Source organism: Balaenoptera ricei, chromosome 2 (genome assembly GCF_028023285.1).
Source record: "Balaenoptera ricei isolate mBalRic1 chromosome 2, mBalRic1.hap2, whole genome shotgun sequence".
In the NCBI taxonomy this organism is placed as follows: Eukaryota; Metazoa; Chordata; class Mammalia; order Artiodactyla; family Balaenopteridae; genus Balaenoptera; species Balaenoptera ricei.
The window spans coordinates 24,069,130-24,090,729 of NC_082640.1; the positions used below are offsets into that span (position 1 = coordinate 24,069,130).

The window sequence follows — 21,600 nt, forward strand, 5'->3', positions numbered from 1 at the left end:
AGGGAAATACTCTCCTGGTGCCTTTGCATCAAATTTTCTCAGTTCCGGTAGTTCCTCAAATGTCTGCTGCTCTCTGATTTCCTTCTCCCTCAAAAGTCAAAACCCACTTTCTTCTTCTTGCGTGGGTCCCCTCAAGGTTTTCTCCCAATTAAACTGTCATCTTTCCCAATGTAACCCTCTCCCCTCTGGTCCAATACAGGTTTTTCCTTTCCCTGTTTAGTTCAACTTCATTAGGGCAAGTGAATTAACCTCCAGTCTCTTTGTGACGTCTGTGGCACTTGTGGTTACTCTCTTTTTCTTCAGTGTGACTTTATGGAGGATGGTTCTGCCCAACTTCCTAACTCTGCTTTGGAACACCAGGGTTTCATTTTCTAATCCACATTTCCTTTTGCAGTTTCTCGGACTTCCTTTGGTTGGTATACGGACAGGCATCCAGTAGAGACTGAGACCACCAGCCCGTTTCACACAGGCCACTGAACAGTCAGAAGATGGTAACAACTTTGGGTCTCTGGTGACCTGAACTGGATTCAACTCACTGACCTATTCCATTACTAATCCCTTGAGCTCTCCAGCCCCCTGAAAATGATTCTTTGGTTTTATTATTGCAAAGGCCATTTATAAAATCATGAACTGGATTTAGGAAAGCAACCATGAAATAGCAAGGGACAACAAACTGATTGAAATTCCTTCAATGTCATTTGGGCTGAAGTCTCTCAGACAGTAGGATTGGGCGAAGGTTATATATTGGCACCTCCATTCTTATTTCAGTGGCATGACCAGGTCACTTAGACATGGCAACGTCAGATACACTGACCATGCCTCGAGGAGCTAAATCCTAAATAAAGAAAATGGAAAAGCAAACTATGAAATAGCCAATAATCTTTATTTTGCACTTCCCCACCCCCATCCCTCTCCAAAAAGCACTAAATGGGTAGATTTGTGCATGTGAAAATATTGTATAAAGTATTTAGGATGATCTCAAATTAATAGAACAAAAAACACGTGTCTCAACATAGATGCTTTGTTTCTTTGTAGGGATAGAAAAACTTTGACTTCTAGAACAAGGAGGGCAATGAAATACTGCAATCTTGAAAGGGTGACTCCATTTCCACTGATTTGCAATTTAACATCCATGGCAGAAAGCCTCATTTCTCTAACCACATAATATGTTTTAAAATATGATTCATACACTAGTATCAATTTACTTGGCATTTAAAAAAATCACAATTTCTATTAATATATTTGTATTAGGTTCAAAGCCCATATTCTAGTATTCAAGATATCCATTACACTGGCCCAAGTTGGGATTACTTCAAAATCAAGTAAAAGTCCATATTTATTCCAAAGTTGCTAAAATATGCTAATAAAATTAAATTTGATGTTTTACATTAAAAATAAAATATTTGGTTTATCTCTCAGACATCTATAACATATAATAAATAGTGGGCAGTATAGTAATATAATAAAGTTTTGTGATACCCTGAAATTTGATGAGTTTTCTTTAAAAAAAAATTTCATAATATACTTCATTTCAGCCTTAAACCACAATATCAATGAACAGATTTGCAGAAATAAAACAATATAAACACAAAATGCTACAGTATATATATATATATATTTCCTTTTTTTTTTTTTTAACTTTCAGGGAATCTACATGTCCTTTGAAACAAAAGGAAGTCAAAGAAATTTACAGAAACAAGAGATAACAAAACAATTTCAAATCATAAACCATAGATTTAAATTGCCTTGTTTTCCTTCCAACTGCTCGGGTCCTTTCCCCCAGTGTTTTGGGTACTGCATGGGTTCAGCTCAAGGCAGGTAACTTTGAACTACGCATGGCTCTTTTTTTCTAGCCTTCTTTGCTTATGTACAGCAGTAATTACAGACATGGCTGAAATCACAGCAGATTTCAGAGAAAGCCAGATTTAAACATGATAAAAAATTTTTAAAAATAACTACTTCATAAATATTTATTATTTACATTAGGGGAGATCTCCTGGTCTGAAGAGTTTTTATACAAGTTGATGAAATGGATAAGCTGTGAGAAGAACACCAGCAGTTTAGAGAAATGGGCAAAGTCGGGAGGCAACAGAGACAGAAAATAGGTGAGAGTCAACAAAAATAATTTGCACAAAAGCCAACAGGACATGATAGAAACCTTTTTCTTAAAAAATATAAGGTATTTCACAAAAAGCCTGAACATTTTACATGTTAGTACTAAAAACAGGGAGGGAGGGGAAGCTTCATATATTTTTCATCACAAAAATATTTACCGACACTCCACCTGGAGTTTTCTTTTATGTGATTATGATTATCTCACTAGAGAGGGAAGGAGGCTGGAGGCGCAGACAGACTACCAACGTCACCCTCAGTCACGGTCAAGGCAGGCCACACGCCATCTCCTCATCTAACACCTTAAGGAAAAGGCCCTGGAGAGAATCAAGAAAATCGGAAGGGAAGATTATGGTCTTTTTATTAGTAATACTTGTCACTGGTAATAGAAAACAGAGGCGAGGTGGCCCCGGTGCCCCGCCTCCACGTGAGTTTTCCTTCGGTCTCGACCACGTGGCCCCGGGCAGGGGTGTTCCGGAAGGAAAATCCCTGCGGGTGGTGTGTTTCTGTCCTCAGTCTTGCGAGGTTCATAACCTGCAGGAACATGGTGGGAGGTGACACGGAGGCGGGGTCACGGCACCTCCCCTGAGGCATCAGGACAGGGGCCCCCGGGGCGTCAGTGCGCCCGGTGCTTCCTCTTTTTGTGCTTTTTATCCTTCTTTTTGTTGGCACACTTGGGACAGAACCACTGCATCTCTTCCGGGGGCGCGGCCATTATCCCGACGCAGGGCCTGCATGGTTACCAAGGAAGAAAAGGCTTCAGACAAACAAGCTTTATTTATCCACACATTCTTTTCCTGTGTTTTTAAAGAATTTCAAGTCATTAAATAATGTCCTAAGTCTGTGATGTATTTACCAGAAATCCAAGTCACATAGCTCTGACGGATGCTGCGCTACTGCTGGGCGTGTGGGTGATCACCTTACACAAAGCCCCTCTCCAGGCCCCGCTGGAGAAATTAATTAGCTCATTCATCCTTTCAGCCAGAAATAGTCTAATGCTTCTGAGCCACGGCTTTGTTTTTATCTCAGAGATATCATATAGCACGTGACTAAGTGGACTCCTATCTTTTTATATCTGATATTTTCAAGATAAAACAGGAAGACTGCATGCATTTTGATGGTGTTTCTTCGGTTTTGGGGGGGCGCTGAAGAGGTGCAGAAACCACACAAGCTGTCCCTTCACTTCTGCACTTTGTGACACGTTTATGGGGGGTTCCCTTAGCGTTGCCGTCAAGCACTGCAGCTGCTACAGAAAACGACTGGCAAGAAAGGAAAGGGAACCCCCTCTAGCTCCTTTTCCTTTGTTAAAGCAGGAGGATACATAAGCCAAGCAACACATTTGGAATTTAGGCTGAATAATGATAGTCCAAAGACTCGTGATTTTTGCAATGCACATGAACGCCTTTCTCTTGGCAGTGATTCTGCTCCGTACACCGCTCTCCGGAGAGGAACTGCCCTGGGAGAAAAGCCAGGACGGGCCAGAGGCACCCCCACACCCTGCGTGCAGAGCCCCTCCCCCCAGGGCCACGATGGGGACTCACCAGTGGTACCAGTCGTCACAATCGTCACAGCCAATCATGGGGCTCCCGTCATCGGGCTTGTTGCAGCCGGGACAGAACCAGATCTGGTTCCCCCATTCGTCTCGGATCTGGGGTTGCAGGGGAGGGAGCAAAACAGAGATGCTTTGAGAAAGAAGAACCCAAAAAAGGGCACAATAAGGATCATTACTTCACACTGAGAAGCTAATACACCGACAGATTAAACTAAAAACAAAAACAAAAAACCCAGTAGTTAACAATTTAGTAAAGCTGTGATCATGGTCACCACTATCCTGGGATCACCTGAAAAAGCAAATGGCTACTAAGTGTTCAATGATAAGACATTTCTTTTTCTGTTTTTTGCCCCTTGGCTTGCAGGATCTCAGTTCCCGACCAGGGATTGAACCCAGGGCCCGGCAGTGAAGGCCCAGAATCCTAACCACTGGGCCACCAGGGAACTCCCAAGACATTTCTAATGAATATTTTAAACTCTCTTTTGTAAGTCATAAAAACAAAGCATTTTATAATCATTTCTGTGAGCAATATGACCTACAGCCACTTTTATCTAAAGAAATCCTGTAAACACACACATCCTGAATGACTAGGGTTTTCATGGAAGTAACGATGAATATTTTTGAAAGCTATTGAGCTTAACTCTATGTTGTTTCCTCCATCGCATTCACAGGCCTGGAATTAATAAATACGGCCAATGTGCATGTATTGCCTTATTACTTATTAGCCAAACCCTTCTCCTGAACTAGCTGATAAGATCAAGGATATAAAAGAGTTGTTACTAAGTAACTTTCCATTCCCTTTATGACATTTTCAGTAAAGTACAATCAACTAAAGGGCAAATGAAATAAGGGACGCGGGAGGCCAAAGAGCCACACATTTTCATGTTATTTTGCAACAAATAATGCTGTGCTCTGAACTTTGCTTTACTTAACTTAGCAGTTCCAAATGAGAAGCATCCCTAACTGAACAACTTCCTCAAATTCCACATGAACAAGACCGATTTGGAAGAAACAATTCTATGACGGGCATTCAAAACCAGGAATGATAATTTTCTAAAGTTTTTCCAATTACACAGCATATAATTTCATTCAGTTTATTTTGCAAGCTATAGTCTCTTCTGGTACTTTAAAATACAACACTGACTAGATGTGCAGGAGAGAAATGGCTTTCTCTGTGTGTGATGGGTGTACGGGGGGCAGAGATGTTTCATTCCACTGATGCGCTATTTTAAGGCTGACCATTCTCAAAACAGTCTCTACAGAGGCAGAGGATGCTGATGTGAAGGCTTCCTAAACAAATCTGTGGGCAGCTACATCCCTGACTCGGTCCTCTCTAGTTTCAAGGGGAGAGACCACCAGTTAGCACGTGCCAGCTGTCTGGGGCGAAGGCTGGCCCAGCGCCCTGGGCCCTGAAGCTGCCATGCATGGCCAGTCCTGCTGCTGGCTGACCTTTCTTGAAATTAGGAGGCCGTGACCCTGTGACATGGGAAATCTGCCACAGCACCCATAATAACTAACGCCCAGCGCTTCACGGTTTACTAAGTTCTTTCAAATGTCTTACTTGGTTTCATCATCCTAAAACAATGCTTGGATAGGTTAGAAATGGGGAGACTGGAGCTAAGGGAATGTCAGTGACAGTTCCAATGTCACAGATTGGGCAGTGACAAAATCAGCCTTTTTGCTGTATAGCCTGTGTCCTTCCTTCAATTCACACATTTTGTCTTCTGTCTACAAAGCGTCTCTGAGGAGACAGAAGGCTTTTCATCCATGTTGTCTATGCAAATCTGATCCATCTCCAGGGAGTTAACTCAAAAATCCACTGGAGAATCAGAAATCAGCGACCACCTAGTCTATCAACCCCCTAATTACACCTGAAGAAATGGAGGCCCAGGAGATTAAGTGTAAAATCCTCCCCAATTAACCAATCTCGGGGTGATGCGGCCTCAATTAAACACCTGTAGCAACTGGTCCTTGAATGGACTGATTTGATGATCACAGATTTTTGTATCATGTCTTCTATTTTTGTCTTGAATGGCCAATTTCTTTCTTCCTGTTAATATTTCATGCCTTTATATCCTCTCTGAAGATTTTTGAGATTTTCTTATCCTTCGTATCATTATAGTGCCTCAAATACTTAATGATTCATTGAAATTTCCTTCCCAAATGCCTTTATAGAGATGTAATACTTGCACAATTTATAACAACAACAGCAGGAGTCTGACCCTGCCACCCTCCAGCCCCATCTATTCAGAAAGACCCGAACCACCACTAGGCTGACAGATCTCAGTCTACGTACTTGGTGATGTCGGCTGTGTCAGCTCAGCTAGGACCTCCATGTGCCTGATATCTTTTTGTCGTCTGTTTATGTGTCACTCTACAGAGCTCAAAGGACATATTTATGTAAGTGCTTTATTACGTGATTGAATTCAGGGCTTGAGTAAGATCTGATACTATTAAGTATGGGGAGAACACGTAAAAACGGTTCCATGACAACCGTGCGAACTTATTCATCAAGGTGAGTTTTTCCACCTGAAGACCGGCTTGGACCCAGGAAGCGCTGTGTCTGGAAGTTCATTTCCGTTCACTCTGCAGGCCCTGGTATGTTCTGCACCTTAGCCAGCGAGTTACTATAATTAGTGCTGCTGCTCAGAAAGAGCAGCTGGCCCATCAGACGTGTGTATATCACACAAATTATACTCTTAAGTGAATCACTGCTTGACCAAGAAAGTCAATGAGGGGTTTAACTATCACTATTCACCTCTATATTTATACACTGATTGTGCTGTGTACAGGTATATAGTCATCTTCCAAAACAATGCCGAATAAAGAAAAACAATGCTCTGACATTATTTATGGAGACTAAATATGCAAACATCCTAACAATACTTTTCAGCTGAAAGCTTGAAAGTGCAATGAAAATGCCTTTCCAGTCATAAAGAATTGCCTCTGAAATTCAATAATGATTCATCTGACACTGCATTTTTAATTGAAAACATTTTCATGAGGAAAGAGTGAGCTCTTAAGTGGCTGTTTCTTAAATACTCCAAAAATAGAAAGTAGCGCACCACGTAAGTGCTGACCGTCTCCGTGACCACACTCCGGACGGGGGCTTTGGAACTGGCAGCTCCCGAGGCGGCGGGGGCCGGAGCGGGCATCCCGGTGAGGGGCGCGCTGGCCGGGGCCAGAAGGGGCAAAGGCACGGGAGCGGGGGTGACGTGCACGGGGACAGGGGCGGGGGCCGGCGTGGGCGGCGGTGTCTTGGGTCTGTTCAGAGAAGGCGCTGGCTTAGCCTCGGGGGCTGGGACCACTTTGCTGATGACACTGTCAACAAAAGAGAGAAAAGGAAAAGTCAAAACACATAGTTGAGTCAAGCCAGGTAGCTAAAAACATGATCGCACAATCACTTGGTTCTTCTAGCAGCAAACGACTTTTTGGGGAGTCCAGAGAGCGACGGAGCTCAGGGTTAAAGGCCCTTCCCCAACCTGCTTCTCCACTTACTGGGTCACGGCTGGCCGAGATGTCAGGCAGCGGGGGTGAGGCTCCAGCTCCTTCCCTGGTGATGTCGCCAAGTCGTGATTAGAGCTGCGTGCTGCTCTCTCTCTTTTTTTTTTTTTTAACAACTTTATTGGAGTATAATTGCTTTACAATGGTATGTTAGTTTCTGCTTTATAACAAAGTGAATCAGTTATACATAATACATATGTTTCCATATCTCTTCCCTCTTGCATCTCCCTCCCTCCCACCCTCCCTATCCCACCCCTCTAGGTGGTCACAAAGCACCGAGCTGCTCTCCCTGTGCTATGCGGCTGCTTCCCACTAGCTATCTATTTTACGCTTGGTAGTGTATATATGTCCATGCCACTCTCTCACTTTGTCACAGCTTACCCTTCCCCCTCCCCATATCCTCAAGTCCATTCTCTAGTAGGTCTGTCTCTTCATTAACACTGTCTTACCCACAGAACCCATGCCGGGGAAGAAGAACTAGGCTCAGAGCCAGGATATCTGAGTTCAAACCCTACGTCTTCCACAGGCCGGCACGTGACCTGGGGTAAGTCGTTTAAAAGTAAAAGTTAAAGGAGGCAAGAATATACAATGGAGAAAAGACAGCCTCTTCAATAAGTGGTGCTGGGAAAACTGGACAGCTACATGTAAAAGAATGAAATTAGAGCACTCCCTAACACCATACACAAAAATAAACTCCAAATGGATTAAAGACCTAAATGTAAGGCCAGACACTATCACACTCTTAGAGGAAAACATAGGCAGGACACTCTCTGACATAAATCACAGCAAGATCCTTTTTTACCCACCTCCTAGAGAAATGGAAATAAAAACAAAAATAAACAAACAGGACCTAATGAAACTTAAAAGCTTTTGCACAGCAAAGGAAACCATAAACAAGATGAAAAGACAACCCTCAGAATGGGAGAAAATATTTGCAAATGAAGCAACTGACAAAGGATTAATCTCCAAAATTTACAAGCAGCTCATGCAGCTCAAATATCAAAAAAACAAACAACCCAATCCAAAAATGGGCAGAAGACCTAAACAGACATTTCTCCAAAGAAGATATACAGATTGCCAACAAACACATGAAAGATTGCTCAACATCATTAATCATTAGAGAAATGCAAATCAAAACTACATTGAGATATCATCTCACACCAGTCAGAATGGCCATCATCAAAAAATCTACAAACAATAAATGCTGGAGAGGGTGTGGAGAAAAGGGAACCCTCTTGCACTGTTGGTGGGAATGTAAATTGATACAGCCACTATGGAGAACAGTATGGAGGTTCTTTAAAAAACTAAAAATAGAACTACCATACAACCCAGTGATCCCACTACTGGACATATACCCTGAGAAAACCATAATTCAAAAAGAGTCATATACCACAATGTTCACTGCAGCTCTATTTACAATAGCCAGGACATGGAAGCAACCTAAGTGCCCATCAACAGATGAATGGATAAAGAAGATGTGGCTCATATATACAATGGAATATTACTCAGCCATAAAAAGAAATGAAACTGAGTTATTTGTAGTGAGGTGGATGGACCTAGAGTCTGTCATACAGAGTGAAGTAAGTCAGAAAGAGAAAAACAAATACCGTATGCTAACACATATATACAGAATCTAAAAAAAAAAAAAAGGTCATGAAGAACCTAGGGGCAATATGGGAATAAAGACACAGGCCTACTAGAGAACGGACTTGAGGATACGGGGAGGGGGAAGGGTAAGCTGCGACGAAGTGAGAGAGTGGCAAGGACATATATACACTACCAAATGTAAAACAGATAGCTGGTGGGAAGCAGCCGCATAGCACAGGGAGATCAGCTCAGTGCTTTGTGACCACCTAGAGGGATGGGATAGGGAGGGTGGGAGGCAGAAAGACGCAAGAGGGAAGAGATATGGGGATATATGTATATGTATAGCTGATTCACTTTGTTATAAAGCAGAAACTAACACACCATTGTAAAGCAATTATACTCCAATAAAGATGTTAACAAAAATGAAAAATAAAACAATAAAAGTACTAGTTACTGTGCGCCTCTAAGCAGCTGGTGCTATACTAGAGGCTTTCCATACATCACCTCATCTAGCCCTCACAACAACTTCAAAGAAGTTATAGTGACACCGCTTCATAGATGAGGAAACAGGATTAGAGAGAGAAAGGAATGTGGGTAAATGGGTGGCAGGCTTAGAACCGAGGTCTATTTGATCCTAAAACTCTTCTTTTCTTTTTACAAAGTGCCTTTATTTGAGGGGAAATAAGTATATCATCTCAAGTTTAGAGAAAACATATTTGCTTCTGGTCTCCCTCCCTCCCTCCTCCAGAAGGAACCACTGTCCTCCAGCCGGGAGGTGTGTTTCTAAATTTTTGTTCTTTGAACTTTTTCTGCCTTTGCAGATACCCATAAACAATGCATACCGTACCACTGTTTTATGTGTTTCAAGTATATAAACAATTCACACTATATTTATCCTTTGCAACTAGCTTTCCTCACTTAGTTTTTTTTTGTAACTGAGATATAAGCAACATTGTGTAAGTTTGCACAGTGTGTCAGCTTGACACATTTGTAAACTGCAAAATGATTACTGCAGTGGCCTTATTAGCTAATACCTTTATCACACCACGTAATTATCATTTCTTTTTTTGAAGGGAATTGTTCGGATCTAGTCTCTTGCAACCTTGACATTTGTAATACAGTACTGTTGACTATAATCTCCATGCTGTGTATCAGATCCTTAGAACTTATTTGTTTACTAGTTGCCCGCTTAGTTTTATGCTCTTGATTTATTGATATATATTACTTATTTTAATTGCTATATAGTATTCCATAGTATGAATAAGTCAAAGGGTTTTTGCCCATTGTCCTACTGACTGTACAATGTATTACCCTGTAAATGTTACATGTTAACTTGTAAATATGGTGATGAATCTCCCTGGGCTATATTCCTAGACATAAAGTTTCATCTTTATTAGGAATCCGGAGCTGCTCTCTGAAATAGGCTGCACTGACCTACCTCTTCCTACGATCCCGCACGGACCTTCCTAGACCTTGCTTTTCTGATCAACAAAGTATAAATAAAGATGGCGGCCTGTGAGGGCTACGGTGAGAACCTGAATAGGGAGGAACCCGTCAAGAACTATGTACAAATGGGAAGTGTCATGGCCATTGCTCATGTCATCCCCAGCATTGTCATGACCAATCCACACAGGGCCTCTTTCTCAAAGTCCTTGTTTAGAAAAACACCTCCCCTACAAAGCACTGATTCTTTGCTATTCTGGTCAGAAGACTATAAAACAGTATTTCAAAAATTCCATCATTATACAAGCAAATAAACAGTGCTGTTACTTGCTCTCCACTTGTTTCACGTGAGTGTGATCACCCTCCTAACTCGAATGCAGCCAAAGACCAAGAGAATTTAACATGGGCTGTTTGTCCAGGAGACACTCAATAGCTGCTTAATGTAATTCATAGTGAATATTTATCCAGCATTAACCAAGTTCCCAGCTGTTGTGAGTGCTGGAAAGCCAAGTGCATGCCGGCACCTGCTGAATGTTTACTTGCCTATCTCAACCCTCATAACAACCAAATGAGGTAACAAGTGCTGATATTATCCTCCTTTTGTAGAGGAAGAAACCAAGGCACAGAGATTAAGTACCTTACGCAAGTTCACAGACTACTATGTGGCAGAGCCAGGATTTAAACCCAGGCAGCCTGATTTCAGAACCCGCGATCTTAACAACTACACTCTGCTGTCTCTCAGTGCTTACTGAGTGAGGTTTGCCTTACATGTAAGATGAGAGGTCCAAGTCATTACTATGGAATTTATATCCATAGGGCAAGCACTCCTTATTCTTATGGTTAGACTAAAATTTAAAAACACTGTTCTGGGAGGCAGTTTCCCATAATGGTTTAAAATATGGGTGCTGGCGCATGCTAATGCACATATATGGAATCTGAAAAAGTGGTACTGATGAACCTAGTGGCAGGGAAGGAATAAAGATGCAGATGTAGAGAATGGACTTGAGGACACAGGCAGGGAAGGGGAAGCTGGGACGAAGTGAGAGAGCAGCATGGACATATATACACTACCAAATGTAAAATGGATGGCTAGTGGAAAGCTGCCGCATAGCACAGGGAGATCAGCTTGATGCTTTGTGACCACCTAGAGGGGTGGGATAGGGAGGGAGGGTGGGAAGCTCAAGAGGGAGTGGATATGGGGATATATGTATACTTATAGCTGATTCACTTTGTTGTACAACAGAAACTAACATAACATTGTAAAGCAATTATACTCCAATAAAGATATTAAAAATAAAATAAAATAAGGGTGCTGGAACCAAAACTAAAGGAAAAGCAGGAACCCAGAGAGGTAAGTAGAACACAGATGCTTCACTCTGAGGACATTTGTGTATAAGGTGAATCTGATCTTTGGTTTTGATACAGAGGACGGGTTTCAAAGCCCAGGGCCTGTCAAAGTGGAAAGTCTAATAGAACTCCCTCCCCACATTAACGACTCCCAACAGGCTATACCAATTAGGTAAGAATGAATCAGATCTCATGAATTCTCAACTCTGGTGGTCCAGGACAACACATTTAAAGTAATTTGCACTTGTAATGCACCTAGGTACCCAGCACGAATCATCTTGAAAGGAAGTAACTTAAAATCTAGGCTTCATATTATTAATACAGACAATTATTTAAGGAAAAAAGCAGCACAGAATCAAAGATAAACATATAAGGAAGCAAGGCTGCAACAGGGAGAACCAGAAGAAATAACAGACAGTATAAAGAGACCCATAAAGACCACAGATACTGCAATTATCAACTACAATACAACTCTGCTTACAGTGTTTAAAAAAATAAAAGGCAAAACTGGAAATTATCTGCAGGTAATAGGCGGTTACACAGAGTTATCTAGCAGATTTGAAAAGATCCAAACAGACCTTATAGAAACGGAAAGTACAGTAACTGAAATTTAAAACTCACTGGATGGGAGAACTAAACTGAATAGAACAGAAGAAATTATGTAGAATGTAGCCTGGAGAGGCAAAGAAAATACAATAAAAAGGTCTAATTAGTACTGTTTAATCTAAATTCTAGAAAGAGAATGAAACAGAGGTAAAATGTTAACAAAGAATATCTGACTTTTACAGAACTGATGAAAGATACTAATCCACAGACGTAAGAAGCCCAACAAATCCCAGGCAAGATAAATAAAAAGAAATCTATACATACACACATCAGAGTGAAAAGATAAAATATCACAGGCAAGGAAAAAAGTCTGAAAAGAGCCCAAAGGAAAAAAGGACAATTACTTTCAAAGAAAAAACAGGTGACAGCTGACTTCTCAACAGCAATGCTAAAATCTAGAAGACAGTGGAGTAACATCTTCAATATGCTAAAGGCAAATAAATTTTGTCTTCAAAAACACCTTTCAAGAATAGGATGAAATAAAGACATTTTCTGGCAAGCAAAATCTGAGAATTTGCCACCAGTGGACCCTTACTAAAAGAAATTCTAAAGTAGCAATTCCCAATTTTTTTGGTCCTAGGATCCCTTTACAATCTTAAAATTAGTGAGAAACATAAAGAACTTTTGTTTATGTGCATTATTATCTGCCAATACGTACCATATTAAAAATTGAAACTGAGAAATTTAAAAATAATTAGAGAGTTCGTTTAAAGATAACAATAACAAACCCATTACACATTAACAGGTAGCATTTTTTTAATGAAAAGCAAGAGGCAGTTTCCTACAAGTTAGTTGCAATGTGCAATCTAAAACCATATCAATAAGCTTTTCATATTCTGTTATATTAAAGTCCATTGACCTGTCTGGCACTTTGAATAGATATTTTACCAGTGCATGATTTTATAACATCATGCACTGGTGATCTGGAATATTGGTTCACTGAATTATGCAGATCTTTCAAATATTTATACATTATATAATATTTTTAAAAATCATATTTGTTGGTGTTGCCATCCATCTCATCAAAAATTTCTTAAATTGTTGAGGAGCTGTCAATTTGTAATGATATGTCTTCCAAAATTCTAACTTTCACATAAAAGCTTGAATTTTATCATCTATAACAAATGCTCTCAGGTATTTTCTTTGAAATAACAGTCTTGGGCCTTCTCAAAAAAAATACAACATCCGGGATTCCCTGGTGGCGCAGTGGTTGAGAATCTGCCTGCCGATGCAGGGGACACGGGTTCGAGCCCTGGTTTGGGAAGATCCCACATGCCGCGGAGCTACGTGGCCCGTGAGCCACAACTACTGAGCATGCGCGTCTGGAGCCTGTGCTCCGCAACAAGAGAGGCTGCGATAGTGAGAGGCCCGCGCACCGCGATGAAGAGTGGCCCCCGCTTGCCGCAACTACAGAAAGCCCTCGCACAGAAACGAAGACCCAACACAGCCAAAAATAAATAAAAACAAACAAACAAAAAAACCTCAAAAAACAACATCCATGGCTGCTTTGTATCCTAATTGTGTGCATATCTGTCTTTATCACTCACATTAAGTGGTATATTCCTCAGGAGTAAGGTATGTACTATCTTATTTGTCTTTGAATTATCTGCAGTATTAAACACAGTGTCTTGATACATGTTCATCAACTTTAATATGTTTAATGCCTAATATTACAGGGAGAATGCTCCTATAGAATAATTATTTTACTTTTGAATATTTTTTGCCTGTTTAAAATATTTAAAAATAGGTCAGTTTACTCTATTCTTTCCTTCCTGCCTACCTTCCTTCCACACTACTTAATGAGTCCCAAGACCACTGAGATTTCTATGTGCCAACATGGATTCTAATTCCTCATCTTTCTATTCATTCTTAGACCAAGAATGATCACGACACCAATGCAAGGTACAAACACATCATGAAGGTTTCATTCTTTTATCTGAAATGCTTTTAAATTGTTTTAAGCTATACCAAACCCGTAATGAATATTATTTGCCTTGCCTGACTCTGTCTCAATCCCCTTTCATCTCTTTCTATTTTTCTTAGATTTCTCCCTTTCCTACAAGGCCTGTGAATGGTGCCCATGAGAATGGTTTAGCAATAGCAGTGCAGCCAATGGATGTAAACAGACTGTTGATCAATTTATGGGGCAGTACCTGAAATCTCAGAAATACCTACTTGTACAAATTTTATTTTTCAATTCAGAGAAATGGTCTTTTAATGAAAATAACTCATAATAAAGATAATCCTTCCAAAATGCCAAATATTCCTCCAGTTCAATTAAATTTCCCCTTTAAATTTGGTATGTATTGAATATATATATATATTTATATTTCCCATTCAAATTTTCTGAGTAGCAAAAGGAAAAAACATAAAAGTGGGTACTCAGTGTTGATGAGACAAAACACGTCCTAATTTTCTGCTTCCAAGAGATTAGACTGGTATTATATAGGCTCTTAAGTGACTTGTCTTTCCCAACTCTTTTGTATTTCACCAGAAAATTCACAGAGTTTGAAAGTTATTTTTGATTCTAGCTGCTCAGTTACTTTTGTGGTAACTGGAGGCACAGTTTTGAGAACAATTCTTTTATTATCTCTTTAATTTACAGAACATTACAGAAAAAATACATAAACAGTATCACATGATATAATTTCTCATCACTTGTGAGATAAACTATCATTACTCAACCTAACATGATCACTGTAAAAATAATTTTGGATTCCTATTGGCCTCCACCGCCGATCTTTATTGTTTCCTACTTCTAAACAGCACTTTCTCTGTACTTCTTTCCCTTTAGTGGCACTTTCCCTCCTCTTTAACTGCATAGTAAGCTCTCCTCCAGAGCTCTCTGTTGAATAAGCAATGTCTTCAGAGTAACCAACACCGCCCACAGCTGGGTCCCACAATGGCTCCACGCTGCTAACATTACATCTTTTGGAGGATTTGATCAGAGGGCTCTAGCTGCTATAAACACTGGTGTTATTCATAAAAACATGCAGAAGGAGGAGTTTTGGCAGGATTTCTTTACCTGTTTCCCCAGCACAAAACAGTGAAATAAATAGAGTGGGTCATGCGCTGCCTGGCCTGTAATGCAAACTCAACAGCTTGACAAGTCAACAAAGGGCCCGTCCTCACCTCTCCAGCCACACAGAGGCTCGGAGGTTAGAGGCAAACACCATTTGGATACATCTACATGGGGAGTTTAATGATCCTCATTAGTCAGCGATTGTGTGCAAACACTGTGAAGCCGGCCATCAAAGTTATCAAAGTCCGTATGACTGGCTACTGAACTGCACAAAGTTCAAAAGTTCCCTCACATGGCTCACTTACTTGCCTCAAAAGCCAACAGCCATTTTTAAATGGTGACAAAACGATGCCATAGGTAAAGACTACTGTAATAAGCACCTCCATGAATGTTATATAAACTTCTCAACAGGGAAGTTCTTTGATGTCTGGGAGAAAACCCACTTTGATTAAAAAATATATATATACATACACACACACACACACACACATATTCAAGCCACAACTTGATTTTCTTCTTCAGAGTTAGAACTTTGATCAATCTCAGAAATACCATGCACCTTTTGAGATACACATGAAACAGATTCCCATGTTGCATTGTAAACTAAGATTTCACTATATATTACTATAAAACCAGATCATTGTGTCTGTAGTTATCTAAAACATCACAGTTTTGCTCTCTTACTTTTCTTGTAAAAGTCCCGGAAATACTAAGCCCAAGCGTGGCAGGCAGCCCCCTCCCACCCTGGTGGAGTGTTCTCCCAGCCTGGGTGGGCTCTGACTTGGACAGCTAACAGGATATCGTGAAAACAACTGTGTGTGACATCCGAGGTAGGTCATAAGAGACACTGCAGCTTCTGCCTTGCTCTACGGAAGCCAGAGGCTAAGTCATGAGGACACTGAAGCTGCCTTAGGACGAGGCCCATGTGACCAGTAACTGAGGCCTCCTGCCAACAGCCTGTGTGAGCCCGCAGTGCATTCTCCATCCCTGGTGAGGCCTTCCAGTGACTGAAGCCCTGGGCAACAGCTTGACGGAGACTGCAGTCAGAACCACCCGAATTCCTGACCCACGGGAAACTAGGAAGTAACACGCTTATTGCTTTAGCTGCTAACTAAGTTTTGGGGTCATTTGTTATATGTGGGAATGGAAAATTAATATACCAAGTATTTAATTTATCACATTTAGGTACATAAACGAATATTCAGAATTCAGGAGAAATTATATTTTAGAGCATCGGTACTTAAAATGCCAAAGTGTAACACAGTCATTTCCATATTTCACATGTGATCAAAAGGAACAAATAACAAAAGACAATTATGAGAATCAGTGCTATGTTGATTCTTCAAATCAATCATTATCCTTATTCTTCTTGATCCTCACAGCTCGACTTTTAGCATTCATATAATTAGCACATAACTGTAAATGGATTTAATTCCTCAAGCTCATGGCTTGCCTCTTGAATATTTACATCATCTTATCTTGTCATAGCCCAAGTACATACCAAGTAGCAAACATTTTGTCTTTTAATTCAGGCATGACCTATTTGAAAAATGAAACAGATTGCATGAAGTAATTAGAGGAAAATATAGCCACTGTAGAATCTTCATTTCCAAAGAAGATACCCAAATGATTAGACTTCTATTGTCAAATGTTCAAAATCTGTAAAATACCCTAAAAAGGGCATGAATACTTAGATAAATAATAAATAATGCATATTTCCTCATATTTGCAAACAGATATACAAAAGGATAATTTAAAAAAAGAAATAAAGATGGTAACCTATAGGTCGAGGAGGATAAAGGTAGAGGGAAAGGGCGGAAAGCAAGACATCTCTGAACATATTACATAGTTTCAACTTTGGGGGCAAGTACATGTCTTACATATTCAGAAAATTAAATTTATAAAATTGCCTACAAGTCAAAAATAAACGGAAAGGAATGAACCTCAATGCATATCTTGTTGGTGACACAACCACACACACAGAATTATTTCAGGTGACTTCAGGAGGTCATCACTTTGGACCCTCCTCAGATTCTGCTCCACCCAAGTCTTTTCTGATCCTTCCTTGCTGGAAGCAATCACCTTGAACTTCTGTATCATTTGAGATGTATCTCTTATAGACTTTAACACTTTCCACCTCTATTATGATTGTTTACATCTACATTCCTGAGAGAAGAACCAACATCTGATTCAAATTTACCATTTGCACAAGTGTATCTCCTTCGACACAGTTTTACTATGTATATAATCAAAATTAGTATTTTTCAAATGCAAAACAATTTGTAAAAAATGTAAAACCATGAGGGTGTTGTCTAGGGCACTGTCAGGGTTCTTTTCAAAAACCAAATTCCCTGGAGTCAGAACTTCTAAAAGATTTTGTGATTTTAGAAAAGCTTCTGCTTCTCTCCAGCAAAGAAAGGGTACATTTAGTAAGAAAAAGCAAAACCAAATGACACTGAACATTCAACATTGATGAAACTTCACTTTTAATACTCTCTGAGCCTGGAGTCTACAGAGGAGGATGAGATGCTTTTACATGAACATATGCTAAAGTTGCAAGTTAACCATAAAAGATAAACCTTCACTCATTCATTCATTCATTTTAGGATTAAATAACATCCCAGTTATTTGAAAACATTAAAAGCAGTAAGATGATATTCAGTGAACCTGAAAAATGAACAGGATTGTGATTAAGATTTGTATCTCACTGTAGTGTTATAATATTCAGTTATTACTGAAGTCATGCTTGGAAAACCCAACACTACTTTAAAATATATTAAAATTTGATAATAGCTGCTGTGTCTTCACCAAAAATCACCATGCTTTACATGAATTTTTATCTTCCTCAGTAAATAGCATGGAAAAAATATCATATATATATATTTATAGCATGTGATATATATAGAGATGTATACACACACATACATGTTTTTTCACCTTTGTGGACTAAAGAAGCAGAAGTAATTGATTAAAATCCTAAGTACACGCGGCATAGAGAGCCAAAGATGGGCAATCAGTGAGTGTGCTCTGGGAGAAAAGCTACTCCCAGATTCAAAAAAAAGCAGATTCAAATTGAGGGGTGTCATTTTTCATCTATCCAGAGTATATGAGAGGTGCATCTGTTACTAGATAGATAATGCAAGTCTTTAAAAAAATCCACATTTCCCTTTTACATAGACTACAGAATGACCGACTTTACATTATTTAATAAAACACATTTGGAAACTTAGTCACTCCACCTGTAGGATCTTCCAATTCCTTTAAGCAACTTATTTTCAGCATCCTCTTATTATTCAAAGGACCTCTAAAGCTAGGCAGAATACCAGGAGTCACAGTTTAGGAAGGAAAAGCAATCTCTGACAGAAGATTTCAAGACCAAACGTAGCCTTCCCATTGTACTCCAGGGCTAAGAGTAAGCTTCCTCTGTCCCCTTCAGCCCTCTTACTTAAGGAGTTTTTACTTGATAAAACCAACTCCTAATGTTACAGCCATTCTGGAAAAGTAACTCAATTAAACTTTATTTTGATACCACTTCAAATCTGTGAAAGCTTGTTCAAACAGAGTGAAAATCAGTGCTATGGTTCATCAGATGAGAGGCTGTTTCAGTCCGTGAATCCATCTCAACAAATATTTATCGCCCGTCTACTACGTCTCCTACCCTTGGGTGGCTGGGTTCAAGGTGAATGGGGCACACCCTCAATTTCCAAGAAACGGCTGGGGGGGAAGACAGTCACATAAGGGTAGTAGATCGATAAAGCATACGAAGTGGAATAATTTGGATGAAAACAGTGTATTCTGGGCACTTGGCAGAAGGATGGCTAGCCTGGGGTAGGGGTGGGAAGGTGGGCTGTGATCACTTTCCCTAATGACAAGTGACAGTTTTAAAAGATGAATACGAGTGACTCCGATGAAGAGGCAGGGGGGTGGAGGCATTTGAGGCAGATGGGACAACCTGAGAAAAGGAATAAAGATGCAAAGCATCCTGTTCTGCATGGGAAACCGCAAGCAGTTTGGAAGCGCCACAACATATAAAGCATAAGCGTTCTAGACAGACTGCTCTGGAGGGACTAAGTATGGAGAACAGTTCTGAGAGGCAGCAGGAAAGGAGAAGAGGGTAAGGAATTGACAAATATTGTCGGTCAGGCGGGGAGGGGCTGGGGACTGGTTGGTTGTCGGGTGGGTGAGGGGTTGGGAGTAAGGGAGGGAGGCATCCCCCTGCCTTGGGTTTCTGTGATGCTGGAGCTTTTACAGTTAGAGGGTAGAGCTTAGAGCTCAGATGGGTGTAGGGTGATCGGTGCTGGGTACTTGATTTGAAAAGTGGAAAACTGAAAAATCTGTTATTCTCTCAAGGAGGCAAAATAGCTCCGGTAGCTAAGGGCATTTGTGTTTCCGAGCCGAAGGCATCTTTGCTTGGAGGGTGGGGGGCAGTTCCAGAGGCCTGTGAATAGGCATCAACATCTTTCCTCCTCTGGTGCTGATGACTACTTGTGTCTAGACAAGGAGGAAAGACCCAAATTTGAAGATGGTGACTGGGAGGTACAAGAGTTCAGGTGACATTCACAGGAGACCTCACAGGAAAGGGTCTTTCTCTTTCCTTAAGTTTTGTTCAAAACAACACTTTTGGAGCTGGGAGACACTCACGTCTTAATTTTCAGATGTCCTGTCTGGTGACATGACATAAATAAAATCTCCCAATTCTTCCAGTCAGAGTGTGTTTGTCTAATTTCAAGTTACTCTAGAAACTAAGACAGCTTGAAAATGGAGGCTCTGATCTCATCATCAACAAATAAAAAGCATAAGGAGTACAAGGTTGGGGAAATAATGGTGTATTCAATTTGGAAAGGCCATGTTTGAGGTGCCTCTGGTCTTTCCAGACTTTCTAGCAGGTAACTGGGCAGACTAGTCTGCATTTTGGGGAGAAATCTGAGCTGGAAGTAAAGATTTGGGAATCATCATCACCTAATTTTGAAAAGTGAAAAAGAAACTTTAGGGAGAAAGAACAGAGTAGTAGGCCAAGGGCAAGAAGAGAAAGAAAAAGTGATCAAAGAAAGATAGAAGCAATGATGGAGAAAGAGAATCAGATGCACGTAGTACCAAGAAAAACAAGGACTAGAGAGTTTCATAAAGGGCTTGGTGGGAACAACGGTATCTGAAAAGCAGGAAGGATGAAGTCACAGGCCTGCAGCACCGCCTTGGGACGCATTTAATCATCTTAATGAGAAGCTTCAGAAAAGTTTCCAGGGCAGAAACCAGAGCGTAGGGAGTTTAGGAATAAAACTGGAAAAAAAAATTGGAAGAAAGTACATACAAGGAATATGCTTTGAGAAGCGAGAATGAGAAGAGGAAGTTACATGGCCTTTCCCTCATCTAGAGGGGGAGGCTGGTGAAGGTGGGAAGGTTTAGGATGGTAGAACCCAAGGCTGAAGGGAAGATACCAGAGGAAGGAGAGAAAGATACAGAGGAGAAGAGATAACGAAGGGAAAGAACTTCGGGGGTGAGGGGGGGAGGGCGGGGTCAGGAAAGGCAGAGATGGAGAAGGAGCTGGTCCTGAAGATCAGGAGGGATGCTGGGTTCCTTGCTGGACCCTGGAGGACAAGCCGTGAGGACAGATGCAGTTCTGGAACCCAGAAGAGTAAATCCAAACGGGGTAACGCGTCTAGTCAGTCCCCACGGTGACGTGTCCCTCAATCCAACCCATGTGTTGAGACTACGGCAGCCACACTTTTAAAAGGCTGCAATATTCTAAATGAGCGGTTCCCAACCTTTTTGGCACCAGGGACTGGTTTCGTGGAAGACAATTTTTCCACAGACCGGGGGCTGGGGGGCAGGTGGGGGCGTTGGTTCAAGCGATGGGGGGTGGCAGATGAAGCTTCACTCGCTCGCCTGCCGCTCACCTCCTGCTGTGCGGCCCATTTCCTAACAGGCCATGGCCTGGTACCGGTCCGCGGCCTGGGGGTTGGGGACCCCTGTTCTAAATCACAGAGGCCGGGCAGTGACACAAATTTCCATCTCACGAGCTACGAAGGCTGGAGTGGGAACAGGAAGGAAGAAGCATCACACAACGCCTCTAAAGTCTCTATGTAAGTATTTTAATGTCATAGCCCCTAAAAAGACAGGGAACAACAACAGAATGCAAAGAATTTAAATTTTCTATGTTGCTGTCAGTAATAGTAAGAGTGTTCTCATCAGTAGGTATACATTCTCTTTAAACACTAGAAGTGTGAGTAGTTTGATCTTTAGGGGAAATTATAGTCAGATAGTATCCAAAAGGTTACCATGATATAGCTAAATTACCTCTGCCTGTCACAGGTTGAAGAACATTTAAATTCTGGAAGTCCGCATCAGCTTTGTCTAGATAACAAATCTTAAGTACCTTCCTATATTCACTCAATTAGTGATCTTGGGCCTTGATAACACTGCAGGGAGA

At 40.8% G+C, this 21,600-nt stretch overlaps 1 protein-coding gene across 4 annotated transcripts in view; it reads right to left on the reverse strand.

Annotated features, from left to right (window-relative positions):
* Nucleotides 1-1,227: 1,227 nt before the first annotated feature.
* The window catches only part of TAF3 (TATA-box binding protein associated factor 3), a 152,356-nt gene continuing 131,983 nt past the window's right edge, over nt 1,228-21,600 (reverse strand). For all 4 annotated transcript variants that reach the window (XM_059912107.1, XM_059912106.1, XM_059912109.1 and 1 more), the window contains 3 exons: nt 6,730-6,985; nt 3,654-3,760; nt 1,228-2,843 (listed from right to left, as the gene is read on the reverse strand). In XM_059912107.1, coding sequence (XP_059768090.1) covers nt 2,729-2,843; nt 3,654-3,760; nt 6,730-6,985 — 478 coding nt within the window. In that variant the 3' untranslated portion in view covers nt 1,228-2,728. The remainder of the gene's footprint in view (nt 2,844-3,653; nt 3,761-6,729; nt 6,986-21,600) is intronic.